The 25,171-nt window shown below is 35.2% G+C and overlaps 1 protein-coding gene across 10 annotated transcripts in view; it reads left to right on the forward strand.

The window, feature by feature from the left end:
• MGAT4D (MGAT4 family member D) overlaps positions 1-24,629 on the forward strand; it is a 73,119-nt gene extending 48,490 nt beyond the window's left edge. For 3 of the 10 annotated variants that reach the window (XM_045055837.1, XM_045055838.1, XM_045055829.1), the window contains 6 exons: positions 1,994-2,107; positions 4,211-4,286; positions 5,813-5,927; positions 8,886-9,016; positions 13,113-13,220; positions 15,616-16,435. In XM_045055837.1, coding sequence (XP_044911772.1) covers positions 1,994-2,107; positions 4,211-4,286; positions 5,813-5,927; positions 8,886-9,016; positions 13,113-13,220; positions 15,616-15,648 — 577 coding nt within the window. In that variant the 3' untranslated portion in view covers positions 15,649-16,435. Of the gene's footprint in view, positions 1-1,993; positions 2,108-4,210; positions 4,287-5,812; positions 5,928-8,885; positions 9,017-13,112; positions 13,221-14,804; positions 14,971-15,615; positions 16,438-17,499; positions 19,075-23,703 lie in introns of those variants that run through there. The other 7 variants (XM_045055832.1, XM_045055830.1, XM_045055835.1 and 4 more) reach the window with 7 other exon arrangements.
• Positions 24,630-25,171: the final 542 nt, after the last annotated feature.

Raw genomic sequence — 25,171 nt, forward strand, 5'->3', positions numbered from 1 at the left:
CCAAAGCAAGCAGAATTCCTCATTCTTTTCTTTGATCCAGCATTTTCTACTCTCCAAGGAACATACTAAAATTAGTGTTTAAAAATCTTTCCAGTTGATACACCATAAAATCAGAGGATTCAGGAAGACTTTCATCTCCTGCACTTCCCCATTTACACTCCCACCTAAATAAATAATAAGTCAACAAACAAATAACCAGAAACTCTTCCACTGATGCATAGAGCCTCGTTAGAATCGAGTTACCTGTAGAACAGTTCTTTCCGTGGAGGGGAGTGTATCGCTATGATAGGTTTTATCTAGGTTCCTAGATGAGGAAACTGAAGGTTAGAGCAAGTAAATGTCTGGTTAAAGTTTGTAAGTGATGGAAGCAAAATTAGCAGAGACCCTTTTCTGGGTTCAAACCCCACATTCTCGGTAGCACATGCTGCTGCTGCCACCCCATGCTCATGATACCAATTTCAAAAATTTGGAAACCATTTTGAAAGCAAACAAAAGGAATAAAATTGTCTGCATTCTAATGTCACAAGAAGGCGACACAAGCACTGTGATCAGGCGCCAACAGACTTTGGAAGAAGGGGTGAGATGATGATGTGCATTTGTTATTTGTGTAATGGCATGTGGGCTGAAGAGCCCGAAGCAAGTTTGTACTTTATAGAATTATTCGCGGTGAATATAGCATGATGACTCAAATTCCAACAGTGTTGTTGAGGGAGACGTGTTATCTAATACATGGTAACTGAGATTCATTCGTATTGGAATTGTGCAAAGTGAGAACTGCCTATTTTGCACATAATTGAGATTGTGCATGTAAAACTCTGCCCTGCTTTTTCACCTATTAGTGAAAAACAAACATTTTCTTGAGACTTTAACATTTTAATAAATAATGTAATGCCTAAACATAAATCCCACTTAAAGTCGTATTCTCTCTAAAGGAAAATCATTCAAAATGCTCTACCTGGTGTCCCACCCTTTACCCTGATGGTGGAAGATTTGTATAACAGCTTTTGTGAGCCGTGTGTTGTGCATTTTAATGATGGTCTATAAATATTAACTTAGAATTTTTTTTTATTTTCAATTTTCTTCAATTTTAATATATATTTTTATTTTATTTAAATCCAACATACATTGTATGTTAGTTAACATATGGTGTGATGATAGTTTCAGGAGTAGAATTTAATGATTCGGCGCTTAACTTTTAACACTCAGTGCTCATCCCAACAAGGGCCTTCCCCAAAACCCATCATCCATTTATCTCATCCCTCCACTCAACAAAATAAAGATTATAAAAAGCATACATAGTCATCCAATGAATGTGGACAAGAGTCACCCTTAATCTTTGCTTGCTGTGATGAGTCTATAGTTTCAGGAGCCACAGTGCTGTTATCCAGTAGGAATCTTATTAAACTCAAAAGTATGCATTTTTTTATTTTTTAAGTTTATTTATTTACTGAAAGAGAGAGAGAGAAGAGATGGGGGAAGGGACAGAGAAAGATGGAGAGAGAGAATCCTAAGCAGGCCTTGTGCTGTCAGCGCAGAACCTGACGCAGGGCTCAAACTCACAAACTGTGAGATCGTGACCTGAGCCCAAACTAAGAGTCAAACGCTTTACTGAATGAGCCACCCAGGTGCCCCAAAACTATGCATTTTTAAAAATCACCTAATGTTCTAGGCTAACTCACTAGTTTCATTATTTTGAATCTTTTAGTGTATATATATGGTTGTGAACTTGCAAAAATTTAAAGTGCCTATAATTTTTATGAAAATAAATTAATTTTATATTGTATATTTTAACTTTTTGTTATATTGTGCACTAATTTATAAAAGAAATACTTTAGCTAAAAAGTATTAGTTTCCTAATGTGGATATCATGTATCAACCTGTGAAATAATTTGAATAAAAATATTACATGGACGTGCATGAAGACATTCTTTTTAAGTATTTGTTCATTTGGTAAATCAAATATTCAATTACAAACGTCCACTTCTGTTTACAGATTCAAAAGGCAGCTGAAGTCTGGATCCTTGGAAGTCATTTCAATACCTGCCTTTTTTTATCCAAACATGTTACATGTCAAGCAGTCAACTGAGGACTCAGGAAAATTAGAGAGGTATCAGGGCACACGGGTGGCTCAGTCGGTTAAGTGTCTGACTTCAGCTCAGGTCATGATCTAACAGTCTGTGAGATCAAGCCCCGCCCTGGGCTCTGTGCTGACAGCTCAGAGCCTGGAGCCTGCTTCGGATTCTGTGTCTCCCTCTCTCTCTCTGTCCCTCTTCCATTCACACTCGGTCTTTCTCTCAAAAATAAGTAAACATTAAAAAAAATTAGGTGTGATGTATTAGAAGACAGTATTCTCAAATAACAAACTTCATCAGATGTACTGTTGGAACCAGCATCTAATAGATCCCATTTCACAGTCAGTTCTTGCAAGAATGACTATGTGTGTGCCTTCCCAGTCTGCGTCCAGCGACGTCAGGTTGGTAGCATGAAATCAGCGATGGTAGGAGCAACTACACTATGGAAATGGGCAGAAGCTACAAATCGTGGTTCCTCCCCACCCCACTCCCCAGAAAACATTTACCACCAGCACTGGATTATCAGTGTTCACATGTTCAGCTGATAATTAGCAAGAGCATAATGATGGGGGAAAAAAGCCTGGGGTTATAAATTATTACACGTGCCTTCTAATTCCACCTTTTCTGTTTGTTGGTCATCCTGGCAATTTAGCCTTTGTTTTCTTAGCTACTTCCACTTTCTGGTGTGTATAATAAAATCTACATTGTATATTTGGAAAAATCATGGCGAGAATAAAATATGATAGTATTTATGAAAGAATTTTGAACAATTGAAGGTTTGTATGTGTACAAAGGAACACTACTGTTTGAGTATAAATGTGGAAGGTATTATAAGAAATGTAGTAATTCGGTGCCTCAAAACTTAATAGAGTAAAAGAAATGCCAGAATTCAGAAAAAACATCTTATCCCAGGAAACTCATTTAGCTCTGTTTTGTTTTACAATAATAAATGGTATGTCAGAATCTGGAAATCTCTTAAGGATTTTGTTTTAATTAAGTAGTCAGTTTTTAGAGTCATAAAGCTGGGAGGCATTCTAGATCCTGTTTTTCCTTCTGCCCTTTATGTCTCTATCATTTCTTCTTTAAAAAAAAAATCTCTCTTGGAGCGCCTGGGTGGCTCAGTCAGTTGAGTGTCCTGACTTCAGCTAAGGTCATGATCTCACAGTTGGTGAGTTCGAGCCCTGCATCTGTCTCGCTGTTGTCAGCGTGGAGCCTGCTTTAGATATTCTGTTTCCCTCTCTCTCTCTGCCCCTCTCCTGCTCACACTCTGTCTTTCAAAAATGAATAAACATTTATTTAAAAAAAAATCTTTCTCTGCATCATCCCTCTCCTTCCCATTCCTCTGCTCTGGACCATTCCTCTGCTTCAGGCAATTAATGATCTATTTGCTTTCCCTAAGCCTCACTTAGCCTGTCTTCCAATTTATTCTCCATAGTGTAGACAGAAGAATCATAGGAGATCAGGTGCAAAGTTTCCTTCATGATCTGGTCTCTTCCCACCTTACCATCGTCAGCTTCTTTTCCATCCATTCTTAGTGCTGTAGATCTAAGGTGGCAGGCTCTCTCACATGCTTCATGTCTTTGCGATACTGGTCCTCTCACTGAATGCCCTGCTCCCTGCTCCACCTGCCCTGTCTTATGTTACATCATCATTGCCAACGTCTTTGTATATCACTTATCTAATCATTCTGATCTTATTATTTTTCCATATTTTCATAGAAGATTATGAAACCCAGAAGGGCGAGAGGTGCATTGTGTATTGTTCTTTGTATCTTAAGGAACTGGCCTTGCATCTAGCTTAGTGTTAAATTAGAATCAGGTTTCTTCTTACTTTTATTTGAACGAGACCTAAGATGAGAAAGTATATTAACTTTCTTGTACAGATCAAAAATTAACTGACCAAAACGTAAAATTAATAGATTATGCTTATTCTAGTTTAGCAATGGCAGGTATCGGCCACTAAATGAAGATGGGAACCTTTTTGATGTAACTTTTCAGTGTAACACTCAATTTCACTTGCTGTAGACAGTACTCCATGTTAGCAAAGGGCTAAACAAAGTTTGTGTTTAATTACTGGTGTGCTTATAAATAATTATGTAATAATGACAAATATTAACAGATTTTATTATTTATCTTTAGTTGGCGCATCAAACAAGTACTGGATTTTTGTTTTTTGATGCTTTATGCCCAACCAAAGGCCATGTATTATTTACAGGTAAGACCTTGGTATATATATATGTATAATTTAAAGTGGAAGTATTATGTTCTCCTTCCTTCCTGCTTGTATTCCTCCACCTTACTTTGTATTCAGAAAATAAGAAAATGCCAAAGAAAATGCCAAAAGGAAGTTGAAAGTTGATTTGAACTAAGTCTTCTAGCGGGGTTTACTATTAACAGAGGAAATCATAGTTACCTGAAGCAAACTGAAAAGAACTTCTCAAATTAGAAAAAAATAGAAATTATGCTCCCTACATTTCTCTCCCCGCAAATTTATTACATTAAACAAACATTTTGAACACTTAATATACGCCATTGGTACCCTACATTGTCTCCTCTTGTATTTTATGTTCTACCCACTTCTACAGTGCCTTACTGTATTTCTTAAATAAATAAACTGTATATAGTTTGGATCCCCTGAATTCTGGCATATTGTTAAATAAAGAGTTTTATGTTTCAGCCGTGAGTATATACTTCACTATATGTGACAATGTGCAGTTGTAAGAAGAGTTTGCAAGATACCACTGGAGATGAGAGAAACGTTAGAAAAAAGCCTGAAGCAAGGTGTTTCTCTTTTACCGGAAGAAAAAAAAAAGAGCCTTTTGATTTCTGGTTAACAGAAACATGAGATCCACCCAATGTATTCTTCCCAGTTTGAAACAATGTGATTCTAGTTTGTGCTCTGGTAACTCGCTTATGGATTTCCACATTTTTCTGAATCATTTAGGAGGCCCTCTTATTGTATAGATTACCCATAATATGTATGAAATTAAAAAAAGAAAATTATAGGGGAGCCTGGGTGCCTCAGTATGTTAAGCGTCTGACTCTTGATTTCGGCTTAGGTCATGATGTCACAGTTCATGAGATGGAGTTTCAAGTTGGTCTCCGTGCTGCCAGCACAGAGCCTGCCTGGGATTGTCTTGTCTCCCTCTCTCTTTCGCGCCCCCCCCCCCCCCCCCCACCGCTCGTGCTCTTCCTCTCCCTCTCTCTCTCTCTCAAAATAAATAAATAAATATTTTTTTAGGAGAAAATTCTAGTTTCTCTTTCCCCCTCTCTTATGGAGAGCTATTCTTAGGCTTATGTGTACCAACATTCATCTACCCAGCTAGTTGTGGATGAGAGTGCCAGTTCCCTTTCGTCATCTCATTGCCAAGCACGGTCCCTGGTTCTCTGGTGACAGGACCTGGTGCCTATCATCTCAAACATAAAGCTAGTTAGGCTTAAACTGGGAACGGAAGTATTTGTAAGGATGTAAATAGATTCGGATAAATAGATATTTTTCAATGAGGATTTAGACTGAGTGTTGCATATTACTACTTAGGAAAGAAACCTCATCTCTGGTCTCAGAATCTCAAAGTGAAAACTAATAGTAAATACCCTCAGTGAATTGAACTAAAAATAAGATAACCTCATAAAAACTGGTTTTTCAGTGTATTCTATTGAGAAAGTATTTTCAGTTCTCAAGCAAATGCAATTTATTCAATGGAAGCATCAAAGGAACTAATGACTTTTGTTTTTTTCCAGCTAGAAGATGATATCATAGCTAAAAAGAGGTACTTCACAAAAATCACAGATTTTGTGCATAATATCACTTCAAATAATTGGTTTTATATTGAATTTTCAATTCTTGGATTCATAGGTAAGCCCTGTATTTTCTAGCACACAATAATCCTAAACTTTCTTAAAAACTAGTTTGTTACTTAATGGAAAGGAATGGCATGATTTCTGTAAAGATACTGTTAATTTAACAGTAAGATCAAATTCAAGTATCTTGAGTTTCAGTAAATGTATTTTTAAACCAATCTTTCCGAGATAGACAATATAAATAAGCAGCCTATACATGTGATGAAAATGTAAGAAAGCTACTACTTGCTAAATGCTTGCTGCAAGTCTGGCCCACATGTTAACTCAGTGACTAAGGGGCACTGCTCTATTTTACATGAAAACTCAAAGAGTTAAAGTTGTAAGAAAGGAATTCTGATTTAGGACTACCGTACTCTAAATTCCTGGTAATTTCCAGTATGCCAAATGTGACATACTTAGAAAAGTATAAAAATATGTGAATCATACCCACCATGGAAGAATGCCTAAAATTGGGCCAATCGTGGGATTTAAAAAAAAATTCTTTTATAGACTGTCTTTCTTCTTCCTTCCACTCTTTCTACCCTCCCTCCTATACTTTTTCTTTTGTTTGAACCTTGAGGTGGCAAGTTGAATTACCACATTCATTTCATGGTGCATATCATCCTTGCTTTCATACAGGAGCCCTCTTTTACTTTGTTCTTTCATTTTATGCCTAGTCCCTACTCCCACTTCCTCCCACCCCGCAATAGGCTTCCATTCTAATATGTTCAAAGAGTACATATAGGGGCACCTAGGTGGCTCAGTCGGTTAACCGTCAGACCTCTGCTCAGGTCACGATCTCACAGTTTGTGAGTTCAAGCCCCGCATCGGGCTCTATGCTGACAGCTCAGAGCCTGGAACCTGCTTCAGATTCTGTGACTCCCCTCTCTTTTCCCCTCCCCTGCTTGTGCTTTGTCTCTCGCTCTCGAAAATAAATAATAGACATGTTAAAATGTTTAAAACAAAGTATACATATAAATATGCTTATATTGGTGTTTATCATGTTTTTATCTGTTTAAAATTTACATAAATGGTGATGTGATAACCCTCGTCATGCCCCTTAACATTTTTGTCCTCAAAACTAGATTTTGAAACTGTCAACATGTTGATTTGTGTCAATTTAGTTTATTGTTTCTTACTGCTGTTGCATACGCCCCACATAATAATCCATTTGACTTCTCCATCCTCAAAGTGGTCAACTTTGCTCCCAACTCTCTGCTGCCACAAAGAAATGAAGTGACATATTTTGTCCCCTGGATCAGGACCACTGAGGGTGAATATGACTGTGTCTCTAAGTCATGCCAGATTACTTTGCAGATTGGCTGTACAGTTTATAGTCCCCTAAGCAGTGCGTATGAGTTCCCACCTCCCCATATGCTTGACAACATGTGATTCTATTACATCATTTTTTATTTATTTTTGCCATTGGGAGGAGTGTTAAGAATTTCTCTGATTGCTAGTGAAATCTGTTATTCATGTACTTACTTGATAACTCTCTTTTCCATACTTTCTGTCAAGTATTGCAGAATCCAATTTTGAAACCCCAAAGGTTTATGCTCAGCTTTGATTTAAATATGAGGAAAAATTATAGGTAACAGCAATACCTGATAAGCTTGAAGAGGAAGTAATTTTGTTGATATATTACTGCGAAAATTTTAAATTTTTTGTATCTTTCTCACCAAAGCCCGGTGTGAGAAGGCTGGAGAGTATTCACATTCTGACCAAGAGCACACTGAACAAGGAGCATTGTATATGTAATCCTGAAGTCTTATTTAAGCTTAAGTTTACAACAGCTTTGTTTTTTGTTGTTAGTGTTGTTATAAAACTAACAATTTTCTTACTCAATATTACCAAAAACATGAGTTTGCTAAATAGAATTTTACAGCATGCTGACAGCAGATAAGGAAGAGACAAATATTGATTCAACTATTTCCATCATTAAATCACTTACTTTGGTTACTATATAAAAACCAAAAAATTAAAATATAACTATACATTTGATTAAATAACTCATACAGATTCAACTCCTAATAAAGAAAAGGAAGCATGATTACTTCCTACTATCATATTTATTAAATAGGTGTATTTTACACTATTTACTTTAACATTTACCTGAATCTTATACCTTCAACTTCATTTTAAAATCAAAGATGCAGTATATTAGAACAAAGCAATTGGACCTAAGGAAATATCCTACTTTAAAGTATAGCAAATCTTTAAGTATCACAAATATAAGATAGAAATAAAATTCTTATAAAATGAGGGGTGCCTGGGTGGCTCAGTCGGTTAAGCAGCCGACTTTGTCTCAGGTCATGATCTCGCGGTCCGTGAGTTCAAGCCCTCGTTGGGCTCTGTGCTGACAGCTCAGAGCCTGGGGCCTGTTTCTGTTTCTGTGTCTCCCTCTCTCCTGCCCCTCCCTCATTCGCGCTCTGTCTCTCTCTGCCTTTCAAAAATGAATGAATGTTAAAAAAAATTTTGTTTTAATTCTTATAAAATGATGCTCAAATATTGAAATAATGCTATATTTTAATCAAAATTAAATACTAAACATAAAAATTGTGGTAGATAAAGTTCTACAAAAGTCAGGTTATAGATCCGCTTCTACAAAATTAAGTAAAAATTATAGCTTCTGTACATTTCATTTTATGTATTTGTATCTTTCACAAGACTTAGAAATTGATCCTCATTGGTTATCAAAATTGGTTTCCTGAGGGTATTCACTATTCTAAACCTGCTTCACACTTCTCTCTCCCAGAAGTGGTAATCTGTAATACTTAAGCAGATATATTATTTTATTATCCTTAACTTCATGAATGCTTTAAGGATATACTTATATAAGGATATATTTAATTTTTAATGATTTTTTGGTCCTTTCTCTTGTTAATAGAATGAACAACTATATATAAGGGTTATTTTATAATATATGGTATAAACACTCGAGAGTTATTTGGATTTGTTTACTTTTTCTTCGTAGGAAAGCTATTTAAATCTGAGGACTTAACTGACTTTGTGCGTTTTTTTTTAATGTTCTACAAAGATAAACCCATAGATTTGCTTTTGGGGGACATTTTTCAGGTAAAGATGTGTAACCCAGGAGAGACTCCTGTGAGTATTTCTTTACTTTGTAAATACAAACTATTTTAGGAAAATACTATCTGTCTAATGTAATTCCCTGAAATTTGTTTACAGAACTAAACCTGATGAGTGCACTAGTTTTTAAGTTCTGGTATCCAGAATTTTTACTGACACTTATACCTACTACATCAAACAATGAGAGGCCACAAATTTAGTGAAAAGTGGAAGAAAAGTGACAAACAATAATAAAATGATAGATGCAAATTAAATATGTCAAAATATACCTGCTAAGAGATAGTTCATCAGAATGGATTAAAAAACACTATGCAATTATTGCTGTCTGTACTCAGTTAAAATATAATGAAATACATAGGTTAAAAGTAAAAGATGGAAAAATAAATACCTTGCAGACAATAACAAAAAGAAATTTGTACTAGCTATATTAATATCAAAGTAGACTTTGGTGCCAAAACCCAAAAAATTTGACCAGGGATCAAGAAAGATACTAAAAGAGTCAAATCACCAAGAAGATATAACAATCCTAAAAGTGTATGCATCTAATAAGAGAGACTCAAATACATGCAGCAAAAGATGACAGAATTAAAGAGAGAAATAGATTAGTCTACAAGTATAGTTGGAGACTTCAACACTCCTCTCTCAAGAACAGAACTGGTGCATAGAAAATCAGCAATGAGATAAAAGAATTGAACAACACCATCTACCATCTGGATTTAATTGATATTTAAAAAGCACTACGTCCAACAGCAATACAAAACACATTATTTTAAAATACACATGGGGGGGCGCCTGGGTGGCTCAGTCGGTTAAGCGGCCGACTTCAGCTCAGGTCATGATCTCACAGTCCGGGAGTTCGAGCCCCGCGTCGGGCTCTGTGCTGACAGCTCAGAGCCTGGAACCTGTTTCAGATTCTGTGTCTCCCTCTCTCTGACCCTCCCCCACTCATGCTCTGTCTCTCTCTGTCTCAAAAATAAATAAACGTTAAAAAAAAATTTTTTTAAATAAAAATAAAATACACATGGGGACTCCTGGGCGGCTCAATTGGTTAAGCATCTGACCTCAGCTCAGGTCATGATCTTGTGATTCGTGAGTTTGAGCCCTGCATCAGGCTCTGTGCTGAAGTGCAGAGCCTACTTGGGATTCTCTGTCTCCCTTTCTCTCTGTCCCTCCCCTGCTCGCTCTCTCTCTCAAAATAAATAAACATTTAAAAAGAAGAAATTAATAACAGAAAGATAACTGAAAATCTGCAAGCACTTGGAATTTATACAATACACTCCTGAATAAACCATGAATGAAAGAGGAAGTCTCAAAGGAAATTAGAAAATACTTTGAATAGAATGAAATGGACATACAACCTATCAAAATTTGTGAGATTCAGCTAAAGCACTGCTTAAGGAGAAATTTATCCTAGAAGAAATCTTTACCTTGGAAGAGAAGAAAGATTTTGCATTAATAATCTCAGCTTCCACTTTAAGAAACTAGAAATAGAGAATAAAATCAACCCAAATCAAGCAGAAGTAAGAAAATATTAGCTATGAAGTCAGAAAGCAACAAAATTGAAAACATAAAAGTAGTTCTTTGAAAAGAGCAAGAAAACCAACAAGAAGATTGACAAAGAAGACTCAAAAACAAATTATCAATAATAGAGACTATCATGATGCATATGTATGAGTGTGTGTGTGTACTAACAAGATATGTAGATTATATGCTGAAAACCTAAAAATGCTGATGAAAGAAATAGACATACCATGATCATGGATTGGATGTGTGTAAATGTGATATGCAGATAGGTATGTATGTAAGCAAGATGTTTAGGTTGATATGTAGATGTTGGTATGTATATACATACCTACCTACATATCAACCTAAACATCTTGCTTGATAAAAACATTATTTCAAAGTAGATCACCTATCTAAATATAAAACAAACTTTAAAACCTTTAGAAGTGTAAAAAAAATATCTTCAGGATCCAGGAGAAGAGTTCTTAGACATGATACTAAAACTATGATCCATTTTTTTAAATTACTAAATTAGATTTCATCAAATTCAAATCTTTTGTACTGTAAATTTTACTGTTAGAGGATAACATACCACAGACTATGAAGAAATATTTGTAAATTCCATATACAACAAGGACTAGTATTCACAATATATATAAAGTTCCCAAAACTCAATAACAGGAAAATAACCCAATTAAAAAATAAGCACAACACTTGAGTAGACACTGCTAAGGTAGTTTCTCCCTTACTGCAATAAGCAATTAACTCAGCTTTCCTTTAGCAGAGCTAAAGGGGCATTTTGTGGGAAGCCAACATTTGATAATGCCATCTCATTGGAACTTCTATTAATAGCTTAGCAAATATTATCATATTTGCTGGTTTTTAACTCCTCAACTAATTTTATCTGACCTTAGTTTCAAATTAAATTAACTCTAGATTATTTAAATACTTTACAGTTATAAAAACAATCCTTTAATATAATACTTTCCTACATGTTTGTACTGCATAGAAATACATTTAAGTGAGCCTGCTGTTTAAAGATTGCAAAAATGCAATCTACCAAGTGGGAGAAGATATTTGCAAATAATATATCAGATAAAGGGTTAATATCCAAAATATATAAATAACTTATACAACTCAGCACCAAAAAACTCCCAACTAATCCGATTAAAGAATGGGCAGATAACCTGAATACTTTCCAAAGAAGCCATACAGATGACCAACAGACACATGAAAAGATGCTCAACATCACTCATTATTAGGGAAATGCAAATCAGAACCACAATGAAATAGCACCTCACACCTGTTCGAATGGCTAAAATAGAAAACACAAGAAATAACATGTGTTGACAAGGATGTGGAGAAAAAGGAACCCTTGTGCACTATTGGTGGGAATGCAAATTGGTGAAGCCACTGTGGAAAACAGTATGGAGTCTCCTCAAAAAATTAAAAATAGAATTACCATATGACTTAGTAATTCCAACATTGGATATCTACCCAGAGAAAACAAAATACTAATTGGAAAAGATATATGCACCCCTGTGTTTATTGCAGCATTATTTACAATAGTCAAGCTATGGAAGCAACCCAAGTATCCATCAATAGAGGAGTGGATAAAGGTGTGGTATATATACAATGGAAAATTACTCAGCCATAAAAAAGAATGAAATCTTGCCATTTGCAACAACATGGGTGGACCTAGAGGGTATAATACTAAGTAAAATAAATCAGAGAAATACAAATACCATAATATTTTACTCATGGGGAATTTCAGAAACCAAACAAACGAAGAGATTGACAAACAGAACCTTAAATATAGAGAACAAACTGGTGGTTGCCAGAGCAGGAAGGTGGGTGGGGAGATAGGAGAAATAGGTGAAGGGGATTAAGAGAACACTTATCTTGATGAGCACTAAGAAATATATAGAATTGTTGAATCATTATATTGTGTACCTGAAATTGATACAACACTACGTTAATTATACTTGAATATATTGAGTATATAAATTTGAGATGGATTTTTATGAATTTTTAAGTATACAGTATGTAAAGTAATTCTCAGTGATCATAATAATTTCAAATGTTTGCTTGTAATATTAAGGGGTGGTTTCACAGGTCATCTTTCTTATTTTTATTTTTAATGAGATTAACCAAATCTTTTTTCTATAAAGCATAATATTGGTTGTTTTAATCATGTTTTTTTTTTTCTACTTAATACATTGAGGGGGGTGTAACAGTGTAGGAATTAATTAATATGAAAAGACAAGTAATAATATAGTCTGAGAGAATGGATAGAAAAATACAAAAAATTTCATTTATGTTGTTGAAATAACAAGAAGGGAGTGGAAAATTATAGTTGGTACAGCAGTAGCCTGATTTTCTATGACAGAGTTCAAGAAAAAGCATGCTTTAACTAACACCTTTTTGTACCTCAACTTTTATTATTCTTATGAAGAAAAATCTAAGTAATAAAGTTTTATTTAATGTTTAAGTATTAAAATAGAACTCTGGCAAAAACTAATATAATACAGAATTCTTCCATCCATAAAAGCAATAAAAAGGAGTATTTGGGTTGTTACAGAAGATTATTGTTTCTCTTTTTCCCCAGGAAAAATGTGCAGAACGAAATAAGCAAATTCGTATTCGATATAAACCTTCTCTTTTCCAGCATGTGGGTATACAGTCGTCATTCTCTGGAAGAGAACAATATTCCAAAGTAAGATTTTGAAATGTTACTTGAGTAATATATAATGTCTTGTGAACTTATAAAATATTGTTTAGGAAAGGAGAGATGGAAACATGAGAGAGACTGTGAAATATGGTTGTTTAAACATAGTTCATCTTACGATAGCTGTATGTTGTGAAGAGCCATCATCTTTTCAAGACCCAAGTTGTCTGTCATGGTTAGACAAATCTAGCCTATGTTAACTTCTTTGCCTTACTATTATGTAACAGCTGTGCAATTCAAGTAATGACTAAAAACATGTTTTAAAAATCATAATATACTCACTATTTTAGTCTAATATTTAAAATTAGACAAGAATATTTCCAAATAAAATGTCCCTATTATTTAATTTAGATGTATCAACATTCTTATTTCAGATCACTATTTATTGTATCAACAAAAATTTGATTTTTTGGTATTGTTTGGTTTTTATCATTCTTAAATTTTCCATCATTTTTGGAAACAATGTTATTTATAATTGAATTAGCATCTTGGTAGGGTAGAAGAAGCAAAGACTTCGGAGTCAAAACACCTAGTTTTTAGTTACGGTGACCTATGTCCTCTGTGCTCTCTTCAGTCTGTAAGAGGGAGAAGTTTAAATTAAATGATCCTTAAGATGTTTCCCACCTTTGAAATACTATTGACGGGGCGCCTGGGTGGCGCAGTCGGTTAAGCGTCCGACTTCAGCCAGGTCACGATCTCGCGGTCCGTGAGTTCGAGCCCCGCGTCGGGCTCTGGGCTGATGGCTCAGAGCCTGGAGCCTGTTTCCGATTCTGTGTCTCCCTCTCTCTCTGCCCCTCCCCCGTTCATGCTCTGTCTCTCTCTGTCCCAAAAATAAATAAACGTTGAAAAAAAAAAAATTAAAAAAAAAAAAAAAAAATGAAATACTATTGACATCTCTCCCTTCATTTCTTCACACAACAAAGCAAATGATTGCTTTAATCTTTGGCAGTTGAAATGAGAGAAATGCACGTGCACATACCCTCATCATTTCATTCATTATTTATGATCAGCCCTCCTTCCACCTTTTCTACTCCTTATCTCTATATATTTATTGTACTGAGTTCTTTGGAACACTGCCTGAAACATAGTGTGAATTTAGTAGATGTTAGCCATTAGCTATTATGCAAGGTGAAATTCTAGATTGAAAGTATTCATTAAGCAAAACAGACAAGTGTCTGGTATATTGAAAATTTACGAATCTGCATGCAAAAATAACACCATAAAAATACATAAAACATAGCTGCAGGTGATGCAGAAAGAAATTGGTCTATACCATTCTATTTGTTGGTGCTGTCATAATGGAACTCTTTTCTTCCATTGTATTTTTTTGCTTGATGAGCTGTTTTAACCTTACCTTTGTAAATTTACAACCGATTAAGTAGAATTATTTATCTAATCACTCATATTTTAATGTTATAACCTAGCTTTTTACCTTTTTATACCTCACACCATGTAAAATAGAAATAAATAACAATTTAGTGACATGTCTAATGTGGATTGTATATTTTTAAAATATATATTACTTTAATTATTATAATTATTTAATCATATTATTTTAAAATTTTCTAACAGGATATTTATTATTAGGAGTTTCATAATTCGAGTACCTTCTTTAAAAATGATCAGCATCATTCTTTGGAAAAAATGACATAATGAGGATTAGTCTTAGTTCTCAACTTTCTTCATAGTGGCTAAGAGACTATCTCATATAAAAAATTAAGCCTTTGATAATATAGTGGTAAGTATAAAAATTGATATAAATATATAGAAAATTATCAGATATTTATTAGCCTTATTTTATAATCATATTTTGTGTATTTTTAAAACTTTATACATATAACTTTCTGATATACTCTCTAATTTTTGTTTGAGAATAATGAGTATTTTCTTTTCCTTTTTATCATATACTGTACACATACAATGAATTTGGAGACAATAGATCTCAGTTTGAAGCCTCATTCTTATCAATAGATGCAACACTATGGATGAATCTCTAAAACACTGTGTTAAATGAAAAAAGCCAGATGCAAAAGACTATATACTCTATGATTCAATGTGGAATTCTAGAAAAGGCAGATCCTGACATCTTATTATGATTTTAATTTGCATTTCTTTGATGGCAAATGATGTTGAGCATTTTTTCATGTACTAGCTATATGTATGTATATATGTATGTGTGTGTATATATGTGTGTGTGTGTGTGTGTGCATATATATAATGAAATATAGATTTTTACCAAATATGGATTTTAATGAAATGTAGTATATAGTTTTTGAAATGTCTGAGTATTTGCCCATTTAAAAAAGTGGGTTGTTCACCTGTTTACTTTTGTTTGTACATACATGGTCTCTGCTTATGACTTGCTCTTTCATTTTCTTAACAGTGCCTTTCAATGAATGAAAGACTTTCACCTTGATACAGGTCACTCCACCCAAACCTCCACTCTGTCCATATAGTTATGTCATTGCTTAGTTCAGTATTCAATGATTTCATAACGAGAATATAAAACCTGTTTATACTTAAACTGCGTAGTATGCTCCATTTTTCCTTTATTATGCAGCTTTTTTTTGTTTTAAATTTGCTTCATTTCAATGTGCTTATCACTAATTCATCCTCAGATTCCCTGCGAATTATCTAAATCTGTTCCTGATGTATTCAAACATTTTAAAAATCATGGCTGAATGTTGAATATTGTTGAATGCTTTTCTGCATTTCTACCACTTCCTAACCTTGAAAAATCTCTCTCCTGCAGCCTTCTGACCAGTTCTAGCATGTATCTTAGGAACCAGGCAGTTGATTTTCCTGTTTTCTATGTCTCAAATCTGTATCATTCTTGGTCAACTCATTTGTTTTAGTAAAGCACACTGCCCTCTCCCTGGTAATTTCTTGAGAAAGATTGCATAGGAGGTAAATTCTTGGAAAACTAAAACATCTTAAAATGACTGCAGTCTATCAAACTTAATTGTTAGGTTGGGTAGGCAAAGGATTCTGAATTCTGATTTTTTAAGGTATTCAAGACTGTAACTGATGAAAAGTAGTTAAAGTCATTCTAATTCCTGTTTCTTGGTATCAGACCAATCTTCCCGTCTGTAGACCTTTAAAACTTTTCTTCTATTTGAGATTCTACAATTTCATGATGATAGGATAGGTCTATTTTTATCTATTGTGCTTAATATTTGGTAGGGCTTTTTTTTTTTTCAACATTTATTTATTTTTGGGACAGAGACAGAGCATGAATGGGGGAGGGGCAGAGAGAGAGGGAGACACAGAATCGGAAACAGGCTCCAGGCTCTGAGCCATCAGCCCAGAGCCTGACGCGGGGCTCGAACTCACGGACCTTGAGATCGTGACCTGGCTGAAGTCGGAGGCTTAACCGACTGCGCCACCCAGGCGCCCCTGGTAGGGCTTTTTAATATGAAAACTGGTGTTTCAATTCTGGAAAATATTCAGAAATTATTTTGTTAATAAATTTCTCCCTCTGTTTTCTATGCTCTTTTTAAGGAACCTGATTTCAAATGTAAGATTCCTTAGATTGATGTTCTCTCTGTCTCTTACTTTCTCCTTCCTATTTTCTTTCTATTTGCTTCACTCTCTGAAAGTTTTTCTGAATTTTGCCTTATATCCTTTTTATGAGTGCTTTTTTGTTTTGTTTTGTTTTTTGGGAAGGAGGGCAGTTTTCATTGATTGGTTGGTTTGGTTGTTTGTTTATTTTTGCTATTGTAGCTTTAATGTCTGAAGAACTCCTTTTGTTCTCCTAATGTCATTGTCCTCTTTTATAACCCTTCGTTCTTATTTTATGATTGAAATACTTCTACTTAACCCTCTGAGGATTTTAATATTTTTAAAATATTTTCTTAAGCTTCTTATTCCTGCATAGTTTCTATTTCCTCCAACTTGGTTTGTTGTTGTTGTTATTGTTGTTTTTGGTCTCTGTTCTTCAAGTTGAAGGATTTCCTCAGGTATGTAGTGATCATAGATTGTATGTTCAGAAGGAGAAAGGTGGTTGGAGGCCCTGAGCACATGGCTGAACCTGTCAGTTTCACTGTCTGGGGAGGAGTGGCTAGGCTCTTTCCCTAAGGAATCATCTGTTCGTGTCTCTAAGTTTTGCCTCATGGGCTAATTAAATTGCTAGAGAATCTGGGAGCCCAGTAGGCAAAGATAGTAGGGATTTCGGTGTTCACTTTGTCAATATTCACTTACTTGTCTTGTTTATCATTGTTATCCTTACCCTGCTTTGAGTCTAGATACCCTATGTTTGCCTTTTCAGAGAATTACCCTTCAAGAGTGAAGAGAAGATCATCACTTCGCTCCATGGGGCCGAAGAGGGTATTTAGAGCTTCAACTACCTCAGACTTGCAAGCCAGTCTCACAGTTTTGCCCCAGCTTCACCTCCATTTTTAGCAGTAGGGGGGTTTCTCTGCTGCAGATGGTACTTCTGTTTCCATACAGCTTTCACAGGCCTCCATTCTGTTGCCATTGTTTCCCCTCCCATTCTGTTTGTAAGATCCTGTATTTTTAACTGACCCTGAAGGTTAAGTGTGACTTCTAGAAAGAGTGGAAGTAAATACTTGTGCCTGATTCACCGTCTTTATTAGGCAGCCTACTAGTTCATTCTTGAACTTTGACTCTTTTGGCCTATTTGTTTTTTAACTTCCAAAAACAAAATTTTAATTTCCAGGACTTTCAGCTGATTCTTTTTATGTACACAATACCCTTCCTATCTCTCAGAGACAATTAGTTACACTTAAACATTAGCACATTAGTATATGTGTAATTCGTTATTTTAACCACTTTCTATGCTTATTGTTAGTTCTGCATCATTGCCATCCTTCTCTCCATCTCCCCTGTTTCTCAGGGGAAAACTCATGCAGTTCAGAATATCTTTCCCCACAAAGTGCCATGTTAGATCCTGTCAGTGAGAGATAGTCCCAGTAGATGTGGAAAACAGCAGAGAAGGTAACAGTTGCCTACTGTGGACAGGAGATTGAGATCACACTTGCTGCCAGGCAGCTGAGATCATCTGCCGTGGTTTCCATATGACCCTCGTACTTCCAGATTTCCTGAACGTGCCTTCTTGACCTTTGCTCCCCCAATCCTTCCAACAATTGGGTTCACTTCCAGTTTGCTCCATCTACATTAAGTCTACTTCTTTATTCAGAATACCTCCAGTGGCATCTGTTTCCTTGACTGATCTCAGTTTTCCGCTGAATTGAGATTTTGTTTCCTGCTTGTTGAGACTCTCTATTTGTTTCGTCTGTGAATGCTGACTCTGTTTTCTGTCGCCTTCCTCCACTATTGGTGGGAGGAATGGGGCAATCTACTGCTGCTCCCTGTGCACACAAGCTTTTTTTCTGAGTAGGGAAGACCCTTCTTGCTTCTCCACTGGAAACACCCACACCAAGTGCCTCTGCTGGGGAATGGTCGTTTCTGATGTCTGCTGCTCTGCATAAGCATGTATATTCCAACTGTGACTCTGCAGTTAACCCCAGGGCCCTTGCCTGTTCCCCTATATCCACTGTCTCTTGAGTTTGGGTCATCCTTAGAGCTACTCTCACCTTTTTAGTAGCTGGTGCCAGTGTGTTTTGGAATTTGAAATCCTCCCCTTCTCATCTGGTCTCATATGCTTTCCATCTGACACTCCCTCAGAATGATTTCTATGGATGGAAGGGTGTTCATGCAGAATTAACATTTGATACTTCAACAGTAAAAGGGGCACAATCTGCAACTATGTGAATGGAACTAGAGGGTATTAGGCTAAGCGAAATTAGTCAGTTGGAGAAAGACAAATATCATATGACTTCATTCATATGAGGACTTTAAGATACAAAACAGATGAACATAAGGGAAGGGAAGCAAAAATAATATAAAAACAAGGAGGGGGACAAAACATAAGAGACTCTTAAATATAGAGAACAGAGGGTTGCTGGAGGGGTTGTGGGAGGGAGGATGGGCTGAGTGGGTAAGGGGCATTAAGGAATGTACTCCTGAAATCATTATTGCACCATATGCTAACTAACTTGGATGTAAATTAAAAAATAAATAAAACTACTAATAAAAATCATCAAAATCTTAAAAAAATAAAAATAAATTAAAAAGGTACATAGTATATAACCAAAAGTATGTATTATTTATATACATACCACTTCACCATGAAAATGTGGGTGCATTTCCATGAAGATAATCCTGCATTCTGTGAGTTCAATTAGACCTGCATCATGTTGTTTGTTTGTTTGTTTGTTTTATTTATTTTTTTAGTGGGACTGAGGTCAGCAAAATTTGAAGAAGGTAGCGCAGGTAACGAATTTCCCAGGCAACTTCTTTATCTGTTACCCTGTCAGTCACCTGTCTTTCTAACAAGCTCCTTTCGGAAGGTCTCCCTTCTTTCCTGCAAGAACAGCAAGAGACCACCGCCACCTCATTTTTTCCCTCCCACATTAGGAATTTGAAATGCCTTCAGCACCCCCCACTGCAACCAGATTTCCCTATCAAAAACAATTTCAGGGAAATCGGGAACTGTCCTTTTGCTAACATTTTTAGATATTTAAAATTAGGTGTTTCCAAACTGATGAAAGAGCTGCTGAATGGGTTACCCCTTCCATTTTCCAAAGGGTGCGTTTCAAAATGGAATAAAATTCAATCGTATCAGATTTTTAGCTTTGTTTATATTTATTAAGCAATATATGTATATCCGGCTGAACATTAACAAAAAGAGCAACAATCCTCTGCATTTTCCCCATCCTTATCTGACTCACCAGAGGCAAGGACATTTAATCATTCTGGCTTAAATGCTTGGTAGTTTTCTTTATATTGCTAAATAATACACTTATGCTGCTAATTTTTATGTGTCCACATTATTTTTCCTGCACTATAGATGAAAATTTAGATACTTATTCATTTTTATTATGTTTTAGTCAGTTTGGGCTGCCATAACAAAAAACAAAACACACGCACACAAAAAAAAAAACACAAACTGGGTGGCTTAAACAACAGAAATTTATTTATCACATCTGTAGAAGCTGGGAAGTCCAAGATTAGGATGCCAGCATGGGGGCTTTTGGTGAGAGCCCACTTCCTGGTTTGTAGACAGCTGTCTTCTGACTATATCCTCACATGGCCAAGAGTAGAGAAAGGTCTGGTCTCTTTATCCCATTATAAAGGCACTAAAGTCATTCATGAACATTCCACCTTTATGACCTAATTATCTCCCAAAGGCCAAAGGCTATATTTCCAAATACACTGAGGATTTAGGCTTCAACATACGAATTTGAGGAAGGAGATGCAAATATTCAGTTGATGGGATATTATGACATTGATTATTTTGCCCCTTTTCTGAGTTTTCTTTTCTGAAAGAATAATCAAATATTAAGTTTACTGAATTGATCTTCTATGTGTCATAGCTTTTATTTACTATGTCCTATCATTGGTTTTTCTATGCACTAGGTGGATTCCTTGACTAGCTTTTCTAATGAATGTTTACTTTATTTTTATTTTATTCCTTTTTCCCTAGCATCTACTTGTGTTGTGGATACAATTATTCTCAAATCTCAGAATACTATTAGATCTCTTTATGAAACATTTTTATTTTTTTTAAGTTTATTTATTTATTTTGAGAGAGACAGAGAGAGTGCAGGAAGGAGACAGGCAGAGAGAGAGTGGGACAGAGAAGCCAAAGCAGGCTCTGTGCTGACAGCAGTGAGCCTGATGTGGTTCTTGAACTCACGAACCATGAGATCATACCCTGACCCGAAGTCAGATGCTTAACCTACTGAGCCATCCAAGTGCCCCTCATGAAACATTTTTAAAGTTCTCTTCTGCATTCTGAATGCGCTGTTTTTTCTGTGACCAGATAAATCTATCTGCTTGTCTATTTTGATCTGTCTGTTAGGTTACACACTTTCCTCAAATATTTAGTGATTCTTGGTTGTCTGGTGGCAAATATGGGTAATTTTAATTCCTCTCCCTCCCCACTCCTTTCCCCACACTGCATTTATCTTCATATTCCTTTATAAAATTGAAAGGAATGAGGCTTCCTGAGAGTTTTTGGTACATGGATAGAATTTGTTGGCTTATGGCCACCATAAGTCGGTTAAGCTCCGACTCCGGCTGAGGTCATGACCTTATGGTTCATGAATTCGAGCCCCTCTGCTGTCAGCACAGAGCCCACTTCAGATCCTCTGTCCCCAGCCCCCACCCCTTTCACACGTGTGTGCGTGCACTCTCGCACAATGAATAAACATTTAAAGAAAAAAAGAATTTGTTGGCTTACAAACTCTGTTGTAGAGTATGTGGGTGACTAGGCTGTGATTGTTTTGTGTTGGAGTGGTTTTTTTCCATTTTTTGTTTTCCCAGTGGTTTGAGTGAAGGGGCACCAACATCGCAACCTATGTCCCAAAGAGCTTTGTTCTGGGACATAGGTTCACCCAGTGCCTGCCCTAGTTGCTAGTTACATCTGGGTGGCTCATTCAGCTTTCCTTAGAGAAGACTATGTGTATCAGTTGCCTGGGGCGAAAAGGCCTTGCAGCTCTCCCATGCCCCTGACAACACTCCCCCTTCCTTCTTCAGGGTTAGCTCCGCTTTGGCTTCCATCTTTCATCAAATTTGCCATCTCCATTCTAGCCCTATGTTCCACATGCTGAAGTCACAGACTCCTCGGCTCCATTGTCAGGCCCCACTCTTCCATCAGATTTATGTCTCTCGTTAATTTGATTAAATGTCTCCTTAGCTGTGAGCCTCCTCTATTCTTTATGTCATTTGGAATTTTATGTTTTTCATTCATTTACTATCATTTCAGTGGGGTCTAGCTGTCCACTACCTAGAACCAAGAGTTTAGATACTACATTTCAACTTTTGTCAACTTTTAATTTTATTAAGTAAAATAAAATTTACATTCATGACCCCAGCAAGATAAATGTCACCCTCTTTTCTTTAACCAGGTCTAACATAGCAACACTTTAATATTCATTTCTTTAAGTCTTTTAAAAAAACTTTTATGTAAAATTTGTTCCTTAACCAGTTAAATTATATATTACACTTCTCACAAAACTTTTTAAAATGTAAGATAAATTTTCCAGAGTTCATTAAGGAGAAAAATAGTTTGGTTTATTTCTATTCATCTAGCTAGTAGTTCAAAAACAATAATTTAATAAAAAAATTTATCTTGGTGATGAATATTCTAAGTTTTAAATTTTTAAAAATTTTGCCTGCCATCAATTTAAATGTTCTTTATCATTTCATGTTCTACGTCTATAATAAACATAAAAGAGGTTTAGAAACAACTAAAATATTTCTGTATGAATAATTTCTGAAAACTCAAATAAGATACTTAGTTTTTCTATTAGTTGGTAAGCAAGAGAATAGTGTGTTTTTATAATTTGCCAGCGCTGCATCCTACATGAAAAGTTATTTTTGTTTTACTGCGGCTCACTGGGCATAGGGCAAAGTGTTTCAATGTGTTGAAGTAGGGTTACCAAATAAGATACAGGATACTTAATTAACTTTGAATTTAGTTCAACAATCACTTTTTTTTTTGTATGCGTGACCCATTTGTTTTATTGCTGTTGCTAAATCTACTAAGCCTCGTTGGAGGTGATGGAGGGAAAGGAAGTAGATAGATATCTCCCATCAAAATGCTTTAATTGAATTATTTGAGTTTATGCCTTTGACTTTTACTGAATAACAATATATGGCATATTTGCATGTTTTTCAAGACTATTATTTAAAGTTTTTTTTTTTTAATGTAAAGATACATGTGACAACTTAATTAGAAAAAGGATATTCTTTCCCAAGGAGTAGTCATGATTTCTTTGGCCCATTGTGGGTATTTTTGTTCCCTTTGACTAACAAGAAATTCAAAACTAATTTAATATGAAATGTAGTACTCATATTTTCTTGCATTCACAGCAAAATTTCTCCAGTTCTAATTTTATATTTAGTCTCTGATTTTCTTTCATATATTAGTGTTAAAAGATTATTATGTTTCAATTTTATGTTTATGTTTCAATCTTAAATCTTTCCTATATTTATTTATATTTTAAATTATAAAAATAAAGTGAATGTTTAAAGATATCTGGATATTGTCATATTAGGGACATCTGGCTGGCTCAGTAGAGCATGCAACTCTTAATCTCGGGGTTGTGAATTCGAGCCCCATGTTAGGTGTAGAGTTTATTTAAAAATATTTGTACCTTATCTATAACGGTTGGCTTTAGTGATAATCCCAGGTATCCCAGTGATGGAAATCTACTTTCAATAATTTTAACACCATGATGGTATTAAAATTGATATTGTCTAATACATCTTAAGAATCATGTCTTTGCCAATTTAAATATTCTTCTCTACTTATAAGGTAAAAGAGTGGTCAAAAGGATAAAGAATGTTATCAAAATATTTCATAAAAATAATTATATCCTTGTGAATTAATTAATTTCTATTTAATTTTCTAGATATTATACATTTCTTGTTTTTATTTCAGAAAATATGAAGATAATAAGCATAACAAGAAAAATTCTGTAATACATTGGAACCTCAAATAAGCCTGATTTCTCATGGCATCTTTCAGAAATTATAATAATGAAAATGCATAATCGTATAGAAGAGAATTCAGAAATTAACACACTTGTAGGCTTGAAAGTGTTAAGCTCCCTCTTATGTCAAGGAAAATTACAGTGTTTATTTATGATGTTTGTACCCTTACTATTATAATTTAATTAAAAAAATAGTAAAGGCAGGGAAGTTTTTGAAAATTAAGAAATGAATTTTGTTGACGTAGTTATTCTATCACATAATCTTAATAAATAGCTAATAGTTCAGAAACTTGTCATGGATAGGTTCTGTGTAAATTGGTATATGTTCTTATCCATTTTGTTAGGACATCTAAAGAAAGCACAATTTAAGCCTGGGTCTGGCAGTGCCACAATATCTTCTTGTCTTTTAAATAAGTGCATTTAAAACTATAAACTTACCCCTAAAGTGCTGTTTGAACTGGTTTACCAACCTCTTGATATTTATGTATTCTGATAGTCATTCAGTTCTAAAAGATTTTGTAATTTCTCTTATTATTACTTTCTTAGCTCATGGGTTATTTGGGAGTGTTTTTTTTTTTTCACATATGTTGGTTTTTGCCATCTTTTACTGTTGATTTCTCATTTAATTACATTGTTCTTAGTGGATTTTATCTGTGTGATGAGATTTGAGAATTGTTAAGAATGCTTATGTTTCATGTGAATTTGAAAAGAATGTATAGTGTCTGTAGACTCCCTTTAAAATATGTTGCATTCATTTGTTTCTTATAAATGTGTTTTGTGCTGGGGCGCCTGGGTGGCGCAGTCGGTTAAATGTCCGACTTCAGCCAGGTCACGATCTCGCGGTCCGGGAGTTCGAGCCCCACGTCGGGCTCTGGGCTGATGGCTCAGAGCCTGGAGCCTGTTTCAGATTCTGTGTCTCCCTCTCGCTCTGCCCCTCCCCCGTTCATGCTCTGTCTCTCTCTGTCCCCAAAATAAATAAACGTTGAAAAAAAAATTGAAATAAATGTGTTTTGTGCTTTGAAAACGTCTTCTTAAATATTCCCAATTATTCGGTGCAGAATTCTCTTATATCCGGCTTTTTAATTTACTTATTCAGGTTTTTAAAATTCTTCCTAATTTTTGTCTGCTTGATTATCAGTTTCTTATAGGAGTCTATTAAACTCCACTATTCTTCTTGTTATTCTGTTGAGTTTTATTTTATTTATTTTGAGAGATAATAAGAGATATTTCTTCTTCCTTCTTATTCATCAATAAAATATGAAAATTGTACTTCCTATTGTGTATTACCTATCCTTGAGTGCCAAAACTTTACATATTTACCTCAGTATGAACTGTGTCACATACCAACATATAAAAAGAATATGAAAGATGAACTGTTCACATGTGTCCATTTCAGTCTCTCCTTTTAGAAAAGAA

This window comes from Felis catus, chromosome B1, assembly GCF_018350175.1.
Source record: "Felis catus isolate Fca126 chromosome B1, F.catus_Fca126_mat1.0, whole genome shotgun sequence".
In the NCBI taxonomy this organism is placed as follows: domain Eukaryota; kingdom Metazoa; phylum Chordata; class Mammalia; order Carnivora; family Felidae; genus Felis; species Felis catus.